This window comes from Etheostoma spectabile, chromosome 24 (assembly GCF_008692095.1).
Source record: "Etheostoma spectabile isolate EspeVRDwgs_2016 chromosome 24, UIUC_Espe_1.0, whole genome shotgun sequence".
NCBI classification, from domain to species: Eukaryota; Metazoa; Chordata; class Actinopteri; order Perciformes; family Percidae; genus Etheostoma; species Etheostoma spectabile.
The window spans coordinates 2,720,621-2,736,775 of NC_045756.1; the positions used below are offsets into that span (position 1 = coordinate 2,720,621).

General features: G+C 40.9%; 1 protein-coding gene across 2 annotated transcripts; it reads right to left on the reverse strand.

Annotated features, from left to right (window-relative positions):
* Positions 1 to 3,947: 3,947 nt before the first annotated feature.
* cobll1a (cordon-bleu WH2 repeat protein-like 1a) lies at positions 3,948 to 16,155 on the reverse strand. Of its 2 annotated transcripts, none has more exons than XM_032506625.1 (10): positions 16,033 to 16,155; positions 13,740 to 13,901; positions 13,026 to 13,227; positions 12,427 to 12,685; positions 11,453 to 11,494; positions 11,291 to 11,370; positions 10,994 to 11,188; positions 10,229 to 10,328; positions 5,782 to 7,308; positions 3,948 to 4,884 (listed from the first exon to the last, which is right to left on the reverse strand). In XM_032506625.1, the coding sequence occupies exons 2-10, from the start codon at positions 13,829 to 13,831 to the stop codon at positions 4,877 to 4,879; spliced, it is 2,505 nt and encodes an 834-aa protein (XP_032362516.1). In that variant the 5' UTR covers positions 13,832 to 13,901; positions 16,033 to 16,155; the 3' UTR covers positions 3,948 to 4,876. The 2 variants fall into 2 exon arrangements, with proteins under 2 accessions (XP_032362516.1, XP_032362517.1); XM_032506626.1 differs by lacking the exon at positions 16,033 to 16,155 and adding an exon at positions 14,742 to 14,887.

The window sequence follows — 16,155 nt, forward strand, 5'->3', positions numbered from 1 at the left end:
CTATGTCCTTTAGCGTACAAGCAACAGTGGACCATGATTTAAAAGGCTTCAGTTGTAGTAGAGAGCCTTCAAATGGGATTGATTTTACCATGCAGCTCAGTTTTGGACATCTATTTTTTCCTGTTGTTTGTATTTATAGCGCCTCTTTAAGTCTGTCTTCCCTCAACCAGGGGAAAAAAAGGCCTGCCTGTTTGGAGTTTACAGGATCAAAAAAGAGGTAAATATCATTTCCATAACATTTGAACCAGTTAACCACCAGCACAATGCAGATAAACACTACTGTAAGCGTCTGACAATGCCAATGAGGCAGGAACTCTGTGATTTGCCGCTCCGCCAAAGAGGAGGGAAGCGAGCGCAAACACGGAGGAGGTGAGAGGTCAACTGTGCTCTCCCTGCATCACTTTCCAAGCAGCCCCTCAAGCAGTGCTGAGGTTTTAGGCAGCCGTACCTCACTTTGGGGGGAGGCCTGATGGATGCCATTCCCAAGGTGAATGGAAAGAATAGCATTAAGCTGCACCACACTGCCTGTGGAGAGCTACACTGCTTTGGGTGATTCATCTATTGATTATTTCTAGCATGGAGGTGCCATGTAAACACACATATATTAGTAGTTTACAATGCACATGTGCGCCCCCGACACACATGCAGACACTGTGGATCTAGTGAGGCACGCCTCGGGCCTACTCACTGTTTTATAATCACGTTCTGGCTTCTACCAGCTCGTGGGCATCTTCAAACCACAAGGCAGATAGATGCATCTGATGGATAGCTAAATAGAGATGAATGAAGAGATGAAGGAATAAATAAATGATAAATGTGCATTACCGCTGTTTGTGTGGGCCAGCTATTGTGTTATTGATCTGAGCTTGGTGGGTTTTTTTTGGTGTGTGTACTCGCAGTGAGCTGCAGTGCGTGGGCCAAGTCATATGTGTGGAATTTTAATTTTTCTCAGTGGAGTATTAAAGGTATCCATGTCTTATCATATAAGTGGGATGACGAGAGGGATAAGAAGGTTTAATGATTTCTAAATGCCATGCAATGCCTCAAGAAACTTTATATTATATATATATATATTTCTGTGTCAAAAAAATGCTTTGCAGTGACTGGGTAGCTCACCTGGTTGAGCGTTCGCACATATAAAGGGGCTTAGTCCTCGATGTGGCGGTCGCAGGTTCAACTCCCTTTGCTGCATGTCATTCCCCCTCTCTCCCCTCTCAAGTCTAAGCTGTCCTGTTTAAAATAAAGGCTTAATATGCCCAATGTTTTGCTTACTTCACTTTGACAACTTCCCTCTAAACTGCACGAGCCTTCTTGAAGTAAAACATCTACAAAGAGATGTTAGACTAGTGTGTATTGTAAAGCCAGTATTAATTTGGCTTTATAATGAGTCGAATGCAAGATGGACATTTTTAAGAAAAGGAAGACTTTTTTTAAGTAAGGGCCATGCTTCCATGGTAACAATAATACACTGTTGACCAGCGACGATAAATTAATTTGTGGTTTGTTGTCGTTGTAAAATCTTCCAGGAAGAAAAGGTTTTCCGCTGGAGTGAACAGAGCTGACGAGTTTGACGCGTTGACTCGGTCGGCCATGTTCGGGTGGCTGTGAATCAGAGATAGAGCGGGTCGGCCCTCAACCACAACATTGGCGGTTCGATCCCCCGGCTCCCTTCGGCCACATGTCAAAGTGTCACAGCAAACCACTGAACCCCAGTTGGCTCCCCGGACGGTATGTGGCTGTCAAACTGCTCCTATTGCTTGGTTGAACTCCACTATATTTACTGGATGATTGTAGATGACAAATGATACATTTTTATCTTCTTTATAGTCCTTTTAACATTTAAAAACGTTTTTTTTTTAGAAAAAACAAATTACTTTTTCTTTATTTACCCAGATTTCAAGGCAAATTTGTCCTCAAACAACAACTGAACAGCTTTGTCCAACAGATGCAGGAGCCATGGTCACAGTCTATCTTTGTGAAACCAACTCCTGGTTTCTTCATTGCACTCCTATTGAAATGAAGTCAACAGTCTTTTCCTTTCCACCAGATCTGTAATGCCGATCTGATGACATTGACTTTCAAACAGTTTGCAAAAAGCAACAAAACAATTCTCCTCAACAACTAGTAGATTTCAAACTCTTACATCATTTTCTTTTTACAAACACACTGGGAATGTCCTGCTGTTGCACAGTTGTGGGTGCTTCCACTCTGCCACTTACTTAATATAGAAATACGCTGTTGCTCTAAATTATAACAATTAATATTAGAGTATCAACCCAACAACTTATCTTTTTGATATGCTTTGTATGGAAATGTCAATAAGCAGAATGCACTAGACTATATGATAATAATAATTTCCCCTCGGAGCACGGTGGCTTAGTGGTCAGCCCTACTGCCTCACAGCAACCAGGTTCTTGGTTTGATGTTTGTGTGGGTTTCCTCTGGGTGCTCTGGTTTCTTCCCACCATAAAGACATGCATGCTGGCTAACACTGGCGCATTTACAGAAATGTTGATTAATGTGCATTATGTTACTCAAATAAATAAATCTAAGTATGTATTTTTTTGAAGAAATTGGGAACATAGCTGTCTAATAGTACTTTTCTTTATTAAATGTACAATGTTATTGTTTTTATGTATCATTTATTATGAATCTATTTGTTATGTAATTTCTATTTCTCTGTCAAAACGTGCTTTTCATTTTATTTTGTGGTTATAGTATGGGTCAGGTAAGGTGATTAATATGTTGCTAAATTGAGTGCATGATACATAGTATGTGGACATGTAAAATATACAAATGTCCACATACTCCATATCATGTACAGTATATGTACTAGCCATATTATAGCCATGTATTTATAAATATACACGGCTATAATACACAGCTTGATTAAAAAAAAAAAGCATGGGCAGTTGTGGCCGAATGATCCATGTTTGTTCAGGTGTGTATGAACAAAGTGATCCATTGTGTGGTAGTGCCTCCACACCACGGCCTCCTCAGCCGTTTGTTTGACCCAGGATGTGTTTATGTGACTGAAGCGTCCTCCACAATTCTGAATATCATGTTTGTCCACAGCGTCTCCTGATACAATCAACCAAAGCTCTTTGTGTGGACGTCTGTTTTTCTTCAAAGGTTCATCTGTGCTGAGAGCGTCTTGTGCCACGCGCTGGATCATAAATGTACATGACAGAGTAGCATTTCCTTTTACATCGCATTATGAATCCAGCTTTCTTTTGTCTGCATACTCATGAGCTTTGCTGCTCAGGTTGAAATGCAACCTTTCACTGCTAAAAAGGATAATGCCAGAGTTGTCACTTACATTGGATATCATTGCTTTGGGCAGAAAAAGAGCTTCTCTCCAGCATGTGTTTCTTTTTCCACAGACTTTCAAAAAAAAAAAGAAGAGAAAAACGTTAGACATGGCTCTCTCCCTTAGGGGCGGTAATGGCATTCTCCATGACAACGGCATTGTGACACGGCTGTGCCCTTGAGGGCCGGGCGCCCCCTCTGAGGGGAGCGCCGCAGAAACACGACAGGGTCAACGGTCACCTCCCATCATCCACCAGCAACCCGTCCTCTTTCTCTCCCTCTATCTCTCTCTCTCTCTCCTCAGGTGGAGCAAGGAATGTGAGAGAGAGAGAAAGAAAGTCTTGAAGCAAGCCCACTCAGTCCAGGCCTGGCAAACATGGAGCTTTAGCCACAGGCGATTCTGGCTAGGTCTCTACCTCGCATAGCTCCTTGCAGTTCCTCCAAGGCCAGGGCTGGATCAATACATATAGTAGTGCGAATTCTTTTGGCACCCAAGTATAGCGATGCAGTATTGCCCTGAGGTATGGGTCTGTTAAAGACATAACAGTGTGTGCATGTGAGCAAAGTGGACTGAGTTTATTCAGGAAGGTGTTGAGATGCTTGGCATAAAAGTGATGCTTCCAAGGATGGTTTTGGTAGTTGTTGCTGGAAATTGCAGGAAATTCTAATGTCCCCATTAATTATATAAAAGGCAAAGTTTTTTTATTCCTTCAAATTGATTTGGCAGAGATGGAAAGAATTCCTAAGACGTTTATTGGTAATTAAATATTAGAATAAGGTTTTATGTCCATTTGTGGTCCTAAGTAATAAAAAAAACGATATACTGCTGCTTTTTTCTTTAAAAATGACAAAAAGTGTGTCACTTTTGATGTATCCACCACAACTCACGATAAAGAAGACCTCACAAATGGACATTGTCAAGATATTCACTTTTTTCTTTTTTTTCTTTTTTAGAAATAATGCTCTTCTGCCACCTGGTGACTAAACAACAAACCAGTCTGAAACTAAGTTCATGAGTTTTACTGCATTATTCATATCTTAAAGCACACAAATGTACACCCTCAGGGGAAAAAAAAAAACTAATTCTGGCACAAACATAGAATAAGCATATTATCGCGAGTACATCATTTCTTTTGTTTTACATGAACACAAACTAAAAAGCTCTAACGTCAGCGTTGTGTCCGGCCTTGGCACATCTTCAATGAAAATTCAAAAGGAAGTAAAGAAAAAAAACAAAAAAACAGGACATTGTCAGTTCAACAACTCGTGTCCTGTACATTTGGCTTACTGACAACAGAAAATGTTTATGTTCAACCTGTGAACTTGAAGTCCAACGTAAAATGAGACAATAAGGTGTCTTGCACAAAAAAAAAAAGAGATAATACAAATTAAAAAATAAATCATAGAAACCAAGTCAGCTGCTTGTTGTCGTAAAACTGATGCAGTTTGTCTTGTTATTCAGCCGACATTTTGTTTAAGTGATTTAAACACATGCTGAGGCTGGTGTCCTCGCTCGGATTCTTCACCCTAAACAAGGACTTTTATTCAAAGCCGTGTGAGGGAGCAGTCAGGCACCTGCAGCAGAGAGAGATTCAAAACAGAGACATATTATCCTCTATAGGCAGGGAATGAAAAGGGCCCCAGGACACACGGTCATGGACAGTCAGACATCAAATGTCCAGAAATATCCTTGTCATTATGCATTCAGTGTCTCCATGTCAGCTCGTATCCATGCCAAGAAAGCCAAAAAAATCCCTCTTTTTCTATGTTAGAATTGTGTGTGTACTGTGAAGTTTCACTGAAACAATAAAAAAACATGCATCTACAAGTTAGTCCTGCTCTACTGAACACGATTATGCTGTTCTGTCATTGTCATAACCCAAATTGTGTTAATGTAGGACCCAGTAAGAAGTAGGGGCAGGGGAAAAAAATCATTTGTATCATGATTTTTTTCCCCCGCAATGGATTCTGCAATCATATTGGTTTTTATTTCTTTTATTTTTTACCAATGACTCACCTAAATATTTTGTGTTTATACGGTACCGCTGACTGCAACGACATCTCTTTTCTGACCAAAAGCAGAAAACACTACGTATTATGTACATAAGTACTTCCTTACAAATGAAATAAATGCCTTGAAAGAGAAATGTCTCACGATGTATTGTCTCTAGAAGTGTATTATTTGCCTTTTGTTTTTGTTAAAGAAGGAAAAGGAAATTTCAATGCTCAATGCCGTTGAATCGCGAGAAATGAAAATCCAATTGGCAACCATGTATTGTGAATAAATCGATTTGGGACAAAAGCATATTGTCCCAGCTCTAGTAAGAAGTCATTAGTGAAAATAGGTTTTCAGGGCCTTTACTCTCTCCATAAGCAACAATTAGCAGATTATCTCTTTGGAGACTTTTTAGTGTTAATGGACTGCTCTGGAGCTATAATTATTCAAAACAATAACTGGTCAGTGGTACTCACCGTATTGGTATGTGGACCTGGGTGATGGGGGAAGTGTACTGTGTGGATCACTGGGGGCCGGAGGGCCTAAACCTTTGCCATGACTCTGGAGACGGGACCTCTGCACGGCCATTGCTACGGCCTGTGCAAATCTGGATGGCAGAGAGGAAGCTGTAGTACCTCCTCTCTTCTCCTCTACGGCCTCCATGTCTTCATCAAAGAAGATAGGTGGAGGAGGGGGAGGGAAAAAGTCCTCCTCTTTTTGTACCACTTCCCCCTCGACTTCTTTCTCATTATTGTACAAAGCACGGCCTAAGTCTGTACTGACAGACTGTCCACTGGGGCTCTGACACTCCGTCTGGTCCTCTGAGTTGGTCGGATCGTCACTGCCGAGTTCTCCATCGCTGCAATCTGCCGGTGATGCTAGTGATGCCTCACATTGGACTTCAGGTTCCTCCTTTTTCGTTCGCTTTTGAACCGCGTCCCCAACGTCAGAAAGAGGCGAGACTGGACTATCCCAAGAGTCTGAATCATGTGGAGGTGGAAGAGAAGCTGGCCTGTCAGAAGCCTCCATCTCTTCTGAAGAGGGTTCTGGACTCTGCAAAGGTACTTCAGTCTCTGTCTTGTCTTCAGAAGAGGGGTCTGGACTCTGCAACGGTGTTTCAGTCTCTGTCTTGTCTTCAGAAGAGGGGTCTTGACTCTGCAAAGGTGTTTCAGTCTCTGTCTTGTCTTCAGAAGAGGGGTCTTGACTCTGCAAAGGTGTTTCAGTCTCTGTCTTGTCTTCAGAAGAGGGGTCTGGACTCTGCAAAGGTGCTTCAGTCTCTGATCTCTCCTCAGAAGACGGGTCTCGACCCTGCAAAGGTGCTTCAGTCTCTGATCTGTCCTCAGAAGACAGGTCTGGACTCTGCAAAGGTGCTTCAGTCTCTGATCTGTCCTCAGAAAAGGGTTCTGGACTCTGCAAAGGTGCTTCAGTCACTGATCTGTCAGGAGAACATGGATCCTCCTCAGTCTCGTTTAGATTGCCCCCAACCTCAGGGTTATCTTCTACTGTTATCTGGTCTGGTGGGAGTGCAGCATTATGGGACTGCTGTTTATTCAAGGGGACCACTTTGAACGTGGTCATTCCTTTTCTCTGGGTGGGATCGTCCCACTCATTCTCAGTAGGGAGGTTGGATGTTAGAACTGATTCTGGTTCTGCACAGAAAACCCCGTTATCAGAACACTTCTGAGTCACGGACATAAAGGAGGAGCCACAGTAGGACTTTGGGAAGGTGGCAGATTTCCTCAGACGTTTGGTCAAAGTTCCTTTGGACACGGAGGATGTCAGGACCTTTGCAAGAGCAGAGCGGGCGTCAGATATGTCTTTCCCTCGAAACGAAGGGAGATATGGATCAGCCACTTTGTGCAGATGAGCAAATGATGGACGTGAGGAGGATGACCGTGGATGTGATGGATGGGGTGATGAAGATGATGGGAGTGATAGGTTTACAGAGTGTGACTCATCGGTTTCACTGAGCTCCTCCACAGTGTTTAGGGAATCTACAGTCCCTGGAGAAACAGGAAAGGCTGCATTATTCATATTTAGGGTTTTAATGAAGTCTTTATATGTTGAAACCTCACAGGAAACTTTAGGAGATGTGCTTTTAAAGAAATTGTTGTATTTCCAACAGACGTTCTGCACCATAAATTGCTATGTTTCTCTTTAAAGACAACAAACACATGAAAACAGGTAACAAAAGGAACACGTGACTCAATTCTCAGAATAAATTCCACTTTAAACCTTTTTAGACCTAAAAACATTTTAAAAATGAAATCAATTATTAGAGTTAAATTGCTTCCAATTTTATTTTAATAAGAGAAATACTAAATAATGACTAAACCCTGCATATAAAATTGTAAAACGTTACATTTTGAAAAAAAGCATTTCTAAAATAATCATAAAGGAAAGATAAATATATTTAAAACATCACTATAGAATAAGTATAAATGTATAGTAAAGAAACAAATGAGAATGTAACATTAAAATACAATTTTGGAAAAGAGAACATTTATCATTTTACAAGGGGGTCTGGAAAAATTATAATTCGTTATGTATGTATCAAAATAGTTGATTCATTTAACAAATACTGATGTAGATCTGGCTTCTGTTTTTTAAAGTAAAAGGCACCGCAGTTAGTTTACAAAGTCTAATCCATTGAAAGTAAAACATACAAAAAAAGGACAAAAACTTAAGACAAAAGAAGAAAACTTACAAAATTTCCCAAAGAAATGACAAAAGGATAAGCAGAATACGCAAACCAAATAAAAAGAGGACAAATAAATAGCATTGAGGTGCAGCAGGCAGCAGTGACAGACATCCAGTAAAGCCACTAAGACGGGAAGGAGGAAGAAGAGGCCAACGCAGGAGGAGGACGGAGAGGAGGAATAGGGACGGTGGAAGGAGGAGAGGAAAAGGAGACAGCAGCAGCAGCCCTCAATCCCCCCCTTCAGGTTACACAGAGTCTGAAAGCAGGGAGGAGAAAAAGCCTCAGTCACAACTCCAGTTTACAGGGAAGTCCCATACTGACACAAAAGCCAGTTTGGTAAGAAAGTATGAAAACAACTTGTAAAGAAAATGTCTTACATCTAATGCAGGACCCTTTAACTGAAATAGAGAGGGAGCGAGGACCCCCTACTGCATTTATTATATAAAATGAAGTTGCATGTTAATCTAGGTTTACGATAACATGTAGGGGGGCCTAAAGCCTTTAAACCTTCTTTGCCTAGAATGCCAAGCTTTTCAAATAATTGTTGCATGCGTGACATTTTAAATCATCTTTTAATGTTACACATACAAACACAGTGAACCCTTAGGTTTAACCATATTTGTGTGTGGCTATCTTAGTGACTACCTTACCCATAGGCTAGTAAGCCTATCATCAGTTTAGATTTACCTTCAAAAATTGACAATAATTTGGAAGGCCCCCCTGCAGTGACTGTAAGGACCCCCGAGGGCTTGCGGACCCCCTGTTGAAGATCTCTGGTCTAAAGTGAAAATGCTATTTAGAACTTCCACAGACCGTGATTATGTAAGTGTGGGAGGACAGGATCAAGAATGTGATCATCAACTCTTGGCTGGGAGTTGGGTTTTTTTTAGCAGAGGATTAATACCAACTCAGCAGTGTGTTGCGCTATCATGGCTAAAAGAAAACAAGGGAGTATACTAAGACACTGACACTGCGGAGGGCAATTAAGTCAGATAATTGGTACACTAAAACTTTAGACTTCACTTTCTCTTTTCTTCCACTTTGCCTTTTTTTAAACCTGTGCCGCCCGAGTGCACAATGAAGTGTTTCTCATATAATTGCAGATCACTAATAACCTACGTCAAATGAAAAGAACGGTCATTGTCCATTCAGGTCGTGAAAGCAAATCAGTAGAAAGAGAAAATCTGGACCCAGGTGGGGAAAGCGTATCAGACTGACTAATGCACGGGAATGAAAGCTTGGACAATAGAGGGATTTATCTTGGAACAGACTGCAGCCAGTGTGTTCTTTGAACAAGGATCCCCGGGTCACTTTAATTGCCCTGAACAGGGTTAAATTGTTCTGACTGATAAAAGCTGCGGTTTGCGCTGGATTTAACTGTTAAATCTTCTTGTTTGAGGGTATCCGCGTTCATATTTTAATCTTGATTTAACTTCAATCTCTCTTGACCTCGTGTGGCACTGGCTGAAGCCGTGAGGATTTGGCAGATACAAGAATTCGCCCCACTCTAAACCCATTTGATTTCTACGGAAATACTGTAAAAGGTCAATTGGGATTATCCAACCAGCATATTTCATATCCTCTGCCATGTCAACGATGCTGCCTTCACAATCACCAGCAGATGGCAAAATAAACAGAAATCTCACCCGTGGGATTACCCTGCAGTAATTTTAACTCTGCGTTGACTATTATGAAATGGTACTGACCCTAATGTTTACCTTTAAATAGCCAATAGAACTCAATCACATCTCAATCATACTGAAATTAAAATGTGTCCAGCACAGGATCCAGTAGAGCTTGGCACCGACCAAAAAAGTATTGAAAAATGCCTCGTCATTCAATAACAAATCTCAATACCTAAAAGGAGTAAATCGCACAGTAACAGTGAGCATGTTTCTGCCAAGATCTAACAATGTCTGTGATTGGCTGTCTAGCATTACACGTCGAAGAGACAGGCATGAAAGACTTGACGTAACTCACGTAGTAGCTGAAAAATAACAAGACACTGTATGTGCCATAATGGGTAATTCATTTTTGTTGAAATGGATTTTATAAAAATCGATATCGAAAAATGAACCGTTCAGGAACTGGTATCTAAGTTAATGTATTAATATCGGTATTGAAGATTTTTGAGCAATCACCAGCCATAGCTTCCAGGAGCCCTTCTTTTAAATCTCAACCACTAAAGCTCAAGGGCCATCAATCATCAGTGAAGGTTTTACCTTTAACCTCTGCGTGTGCCTGCAGCTCCTGCTGGGGGTTTGCACCGGGAGGGGGTGGGGCCCTCCTCTTGGTACTCCTTATGGTGCATTCTGCAGACCTCTACAGAGAGACAATGACTTTAGGTGAGCTCCCATTTTTCCAACTGTTTTTTCATGGTTTGACAGACATTGAGAGTTATAAATACCCCCAAAAAAATGCCCCTGTGCTCTAATTTTCCATCTGATTTTATTGAAATCTATTAAGTAGTGTTTGAGATATTCTTCTGACTTATAGACCAACAAACATACAAACGACCTTGCCCTGGTGGAAGTGAAGTAAGTAAGTAAGTATTTCATAAAAACACAGCTTAAGGACTGCAGTTGAAATTTAGCCAGCTGACTAACACTGGCACATTTACAGAAATGTTAATGAATGTGCGCTGTCCTTACATACATACAGGAAATAAAATGAAAGCTGACCAAAGTGCTGGTACCATGGAAGCACCAATGTGCCCTACACAGGAACATTAAAATGTAAAATTAAACATGGAAAGAAAAAAAAAGAACATCCCAACAACAACAAAAGGCATTTAACAAAATCCAGAATTATATACAGTACATGATAACAAATTGAGAGATTAGTGTGTTCTAAAGGCCAGTAAATAAATTGTGTCTTTAGCTTACATATGTAAACAGAAATGAAGGGAAGTAGTAGGAAAAAAAAAAAAAAAGAGGAAGAACAACAACAACAAGAATAGAAGACTCCACTCCCTACCGCCAACCCACCTGTGATCCTCCCACGTGACAGGTGGCGAGGTTGTTTGGGACGCTCTGGGATGCACCCATGGGTGGCTGAGGGGCTCGTCTCTTCTTGGGCATGTCTGTTGGCATGGTGGTAAAAGTGGAAACACCCTGCGCTTTCGTAATGACTCCCCCAGGTTTGTTGCACCCAGGAGAAGCTGGGGCACTCCTCGCCCCTTCCTATAAAGAGGGAAATGGAAAATATTTGGTCCCAAGAAGAGACGGTTTATGAAAACATAGAGTAGATTCAGCCAGCTCCCTCCAGCTGACAACACACTGTACCATTTCTGCCCGTTTCTTCCTTCGGAATAAGCTGAGGAATCCTGTGTTGTCCTTCGGTTTCTTTTCCTTTGTTGCCACATCTATACAACAAATGAAAGATCTTGATCAATTATGAATGAAGCAGAAAGACTGAATCATTGTGAGAATGAATGAATGCGTTACCTCGTGTTGGAGGTGGAGAGAGGACCACTGTTGGCGTGACAGCTGTTTCACACAGAAAACTAAACCATTATCAGGTCAGATTGAACAGCATTGACAGATATACATATCTAGGTATATAAACACTATATATAGAAGTAGGTATTCTGTACAAATTTAACATCTTCTAAACATTTCAAATGAGCTATGATGACCTCTGTGTTTTGTCAGAGCACCAAAATTACAAAAATCAAGCTAAAAACTAGGGCTGAACAATATGAGGAAAATATGTCATTGTATCATTTGTATCTTTATTCTAATTTTCATTGAACAATATGACATCTTAAAAAATTGAAATGATTATAGTGTGATTTTTGTGATGATCTGTACTGAATAAAGATGTTGTTCTTTAGTCTGTAGGATGCAATTTGTAGTTTAAGACATATTGCAATATTCCATATTGTGGTTTTGATAATATTGAGATGAAATGTGCAGCCCTCAATGTGCAAAAACAGACTTTGTGGTGCCATTTTGGGTAACGTAAGCAGTGTCTCATTACAGTAAGAATCCTGAGTACTTGAGATTGATTTCATTTGGAAATATAAAGTGCACACCCCCCCCCCTCACCCCCCCACAGGGCAGCAGTTTTCATATTACATTATGTGTATACATATTTAAAAAAAGGTTCTCCAATGTTTTCTCAGTTAGTTTTTTAAAATGATATCAGATTAGTGAACAGAATGAGCCTTTGGAACATTGGATGAATGGCTGCTGATAACGGGCGATGTAGATATTGCATTCAAGATCAGCCACCCACTCAGATCAGCTGGTATTCTGTCTATAATGGAGTGGAATAGAAATTTGTAAGTGACCTAAAACATTTGATCGGTAGAGTGTGTGTAATGTACAGTATATATATATATATATATATATATATACACTGTATTGTGTACTGTATAGTGCATGGGAACAGAAGCTTATATATCAATCTAGCGTACCTGCTTCAGGTGTGGTGGGGGTGTGTTGGGGGCCAGCTGTGTCTCTGGCAAACACTTCCCTCAGTCCGTGCTCATTTAAGGTCTTGGTCAGGTCCAGCGGCTCTTGGCACTGAGAGTCTCGCAGTAAGACGGTTGTTTCTACTTGAAACTCGCACTTGTCACACACGACTGGCAGCAGCATCTCAAGGGGCACTCTGGGATTCACCCGCACCACGGCCTTATGGGACTTATTGTAGTTGATCAACAGACGCACAGATGCCTGAGAAAAAAATGTTTTACACTTAAAAAGCTCTTTGCTGAGATGATTTTGGTTTGCGAGTTGTTTCTTCAAAAGAATTCATGCTTTTCTCCACATGACTTGTATGTGTGAGTTGGGAAGATGTATGTCAAATAGAATGGTGGTGCCTTGTAATCCCATATGGGATGGGCCAAATCTTTGACATGCCACAGAAATTTTATAAAACTAGCTAACTTCTATTTATCTTCTGCAAATATTGAATGAAAGTCTGCTTAAAATACACCACAATAAGTATAGATTTCCCATTAGGTATGGTTTAAATGATGCTTTTGTTAATAGAAACAACTTTCTGTCTTTTTACCTCAGGCATGTACGGCCTCCTGATCTTTTCCTCCATCCCTCTGGGCTTCAGCACAATCGTCTCCGCCTCCAGTGAGCCAATAGGAGAGTTTGGTTTGAAGCTGATGTTGTTCTTGTTGGTCGAGAGAACCTCAACAGTGTAGTCTGACGGATTGAGATGGTAACTTGCACAAAGGGTCACCAGTAGGTCCATCACTGGTTTACTATTAAGGAGGAGGAGAACAATTCAATGAAAAGAAATGACCAAAAAAAACAAACTATATCTTGTAATTCTCTAAAAGTCATGAAATTCACAAGTTATTGTATAAAAGGTGCAAGCTTATCATAAAACCATGTTCCAGAGAGATTTAAATATCTTTCTACAGGAGTTTCTTTAAGAACAACAGAGATAAGTCCAGCTGCAAACTCAATATCTAATAGTGGATGAGACCAAGACGAGGTTAAAAAAGATGACAAAAGGACGATTAAAATAAATGCAGATGAGGCCGAAATCAGGATTTCAGCCTCTAATATATCTCAAGCTCCTTGGATCCTACATTTCCTATAATGGACTCTAAACTAGCATTGGACCAAGACAGGTCCAGAGCATAAACAAGTCGTATTAACATCCAATTTAAGAATTAAAAGACACCTATGGTCCTGGAACTTTACCTGTGAAAACTGTAAAAAAAACTGCACACAGCCTAGGAAAAAAAAAGCGTGTAATATGGGCTACCTTCCATGCACTGTGGCATTCTTCTCCAGCCCCCCTGGCAGAACCACAGACAGACAGTGGTTTCTCTCCAATGGATTCGCCTGCTCATCCATCTCGATGGACTTCAAGAGAATTTAAAAGCCTCTCCAGATCTGAATCTTTTCCCAATGTCAGGTAAACTGCCTGAAAAGTGAGGAATATTTTTCAATATATTCAATAGTTACATTTTTCAGCGTCAGAAAAAAAAACCTCACACACCCAAATGATGTCGAAGAGAGGTGTGGTTGTTCTAACCATTGTTGCAGGAACACCATGCGGTCAGTGACAGGGTCTCCTGACTGTGTGTGCCGGTGTGAAATGTCTGACAGCTGCTCTAAAACATTTCAAGGATGAAATTTGAAGGCCTGACTCTATCTCCCATAGATGGACCTGGAAACCTCACTGGAGGGGAAGGACTTTCCTAAGACCAAGTTGACCTATTCAGATGTGATGTTTCATCCAACCAACAGTTTTAAACCCAAATGTATTCTGTGTGCAATCATAAAAGATGAACGAAAAAACAGCAAATGCTCCCTTCTGTGAGGAATCACTGCTTCAAAACTTTCTTTTTAGGACTAAAGGGTTGTTCATTCAGTAATGGAGTCATTGATCAGCTGTAATTCACTGTCTACTCAAATAAAAAACTAACAAACACTTTGCACGCACGCACGCACGCACGCACGCACGCGCGCGCGCGCGCGCACGCACGCACACACAACACACACACACACCACACCACACACCCACCACACACACACACACACACACACACACACACACACACACACCCACACACACACACCACACCACACACACACAACACACAATAACAGTAAACCTGGTCTGTAGGTCTGTTGGTCCAAAGAAGCCCTTGCATTTTCCTTTTCAACATTGAAGGATATGCTATGCATTCCTTCCCGTTCCAAGCCTGTGAAATGCCAAACGCTTCGGCAATTAAATATTACGTCAAATGTCAGCGGTTACCTGAAAAGCCTCTTTCTCAAACGTGAACCACCATGACCGTCCGAATCCAAATCCAACAACCGATATATATTTATATTTCCACATGGAAGAGAAATAAACATCCACAGCGTTGAACCCTTACTGAGCCTACCACTCGCCACTCTGCTGGGTCTCCCTGCCAATCACGGAGCAACTTCCCCCAGCCGAGACGCGCTGCGGACGGGGGGTGAGGCACTCCTCTCCTCCCTCCAGGAACGGCTTCACCTTTGACCTTCTGTGGTTCTTTACCATTACACGGAAACGGCCTCTTTAGACAGTTTCATTAAAGCCAACGCCCTCGGTGTATTTTAAACCAGGAGTTCACCGGAGCGTGCCAAAACAGCTGCGTGGATCTGTTCATCAACACGCGACTGTCACGCGCGAACCCAATACAGTGCTGAATGAAGCCAAACTGAATGTACATATTAAATGATGTATTCACTCGTGGATTGAAATGCATTGCATCTCAGCCACATTTAAAATGAAGAAGTTACATTTGTCAGTTTTATATTATGAAATGAACTGTAGGTCAGACTCACAGGCACTTCTTCCACTTCCTCAATGTAAAAACAACTTTGGTCAGAATTATTTTTTCTCTACATACACCCAGATTTGGAATGACATCCCACATCAGAACTCTATCTTCCATCACATATTTCATATCCAACGTTTCTGCAGAACAGGAACCTGCTAAAAACCAGTTTTTAAACTGAGTTATGTTGTAATGTAATGTTACTTTTAACTTTCCTATATAATAAATATGAATGAATGAATGAATTTACGAGCTGATTATTTAGCTCTTAATTTACTATTTGTTCACCTTAATGTGTTTATGCATTTGTTCCTATTACTTTTTCTTTCTATGCATGCTAAATAAAAGTGTTAAAGTAAGCTACATTAATATATAGTTTCTTCCAAAAGTACACTAGACTATGTCAACACAAGGACTATTGGTCTGTTGACAGAAACAGAAATAATCGTTGTATTTTTCTGATAAACTGAGCCCGGTCTATAGTTAACATCTATTAGATTAAAAGTACAATGACACCATAAATATCCATCTTTATCCATAGACAATGTATGTGTACTCATCCAGGACAACGCAGCGCCTGTCTGTTCCAGCCATGTTGTTCAAGCAGTAATGCTCAGTTCCAAATAAGCTTACACTGTGTCTTGAGTAAGAGGGATTAGTGCTTTTGAAAGGCTTCGTCTCTCTGTTCTAACAAAACTCTAAATTGATTTTTAAATGCATCAATAGCCATTTAACACGTACCTGTGTCGAGAGATTCTTCCCATTCTCTTTTAACTTTGGTCTTCTGTGTTATGAAGTGGTAGGAGGAGGGATGTGGAGGAAGAGAGAGGTCGGTGCCCCTGTAATCCCTGTTTAGCAGACAAG

What these genes read in the sequence shown, in the direction of transcription:
- cobll1a (XM_032506625.1), bottom strand. Translation starts at nt 13,831, where the DNA reads ATGGATGAGCAGGCGAATCCATTGGAGAGAAACCACTGTCTGTCTGTG. An exon ending in GGAGGCCGTACATGCCTGAG is followed by an intron (nt 12,686 to 13,025) that starts GTAAAAAGACAG and finishes TTTTTTTCTCAG; the next exon opens with GCATCTGTGCGTCTGTTGAT. An exon ending in GGCACACGCAGAGGTTAAAG is followed by an intron (nt 7,309 to 10,228) that starts GTAAAACCTTCA and finishes CTGTTTCTCCAG; the next exon opens with GGACTGTAGATTCCCTAAAC.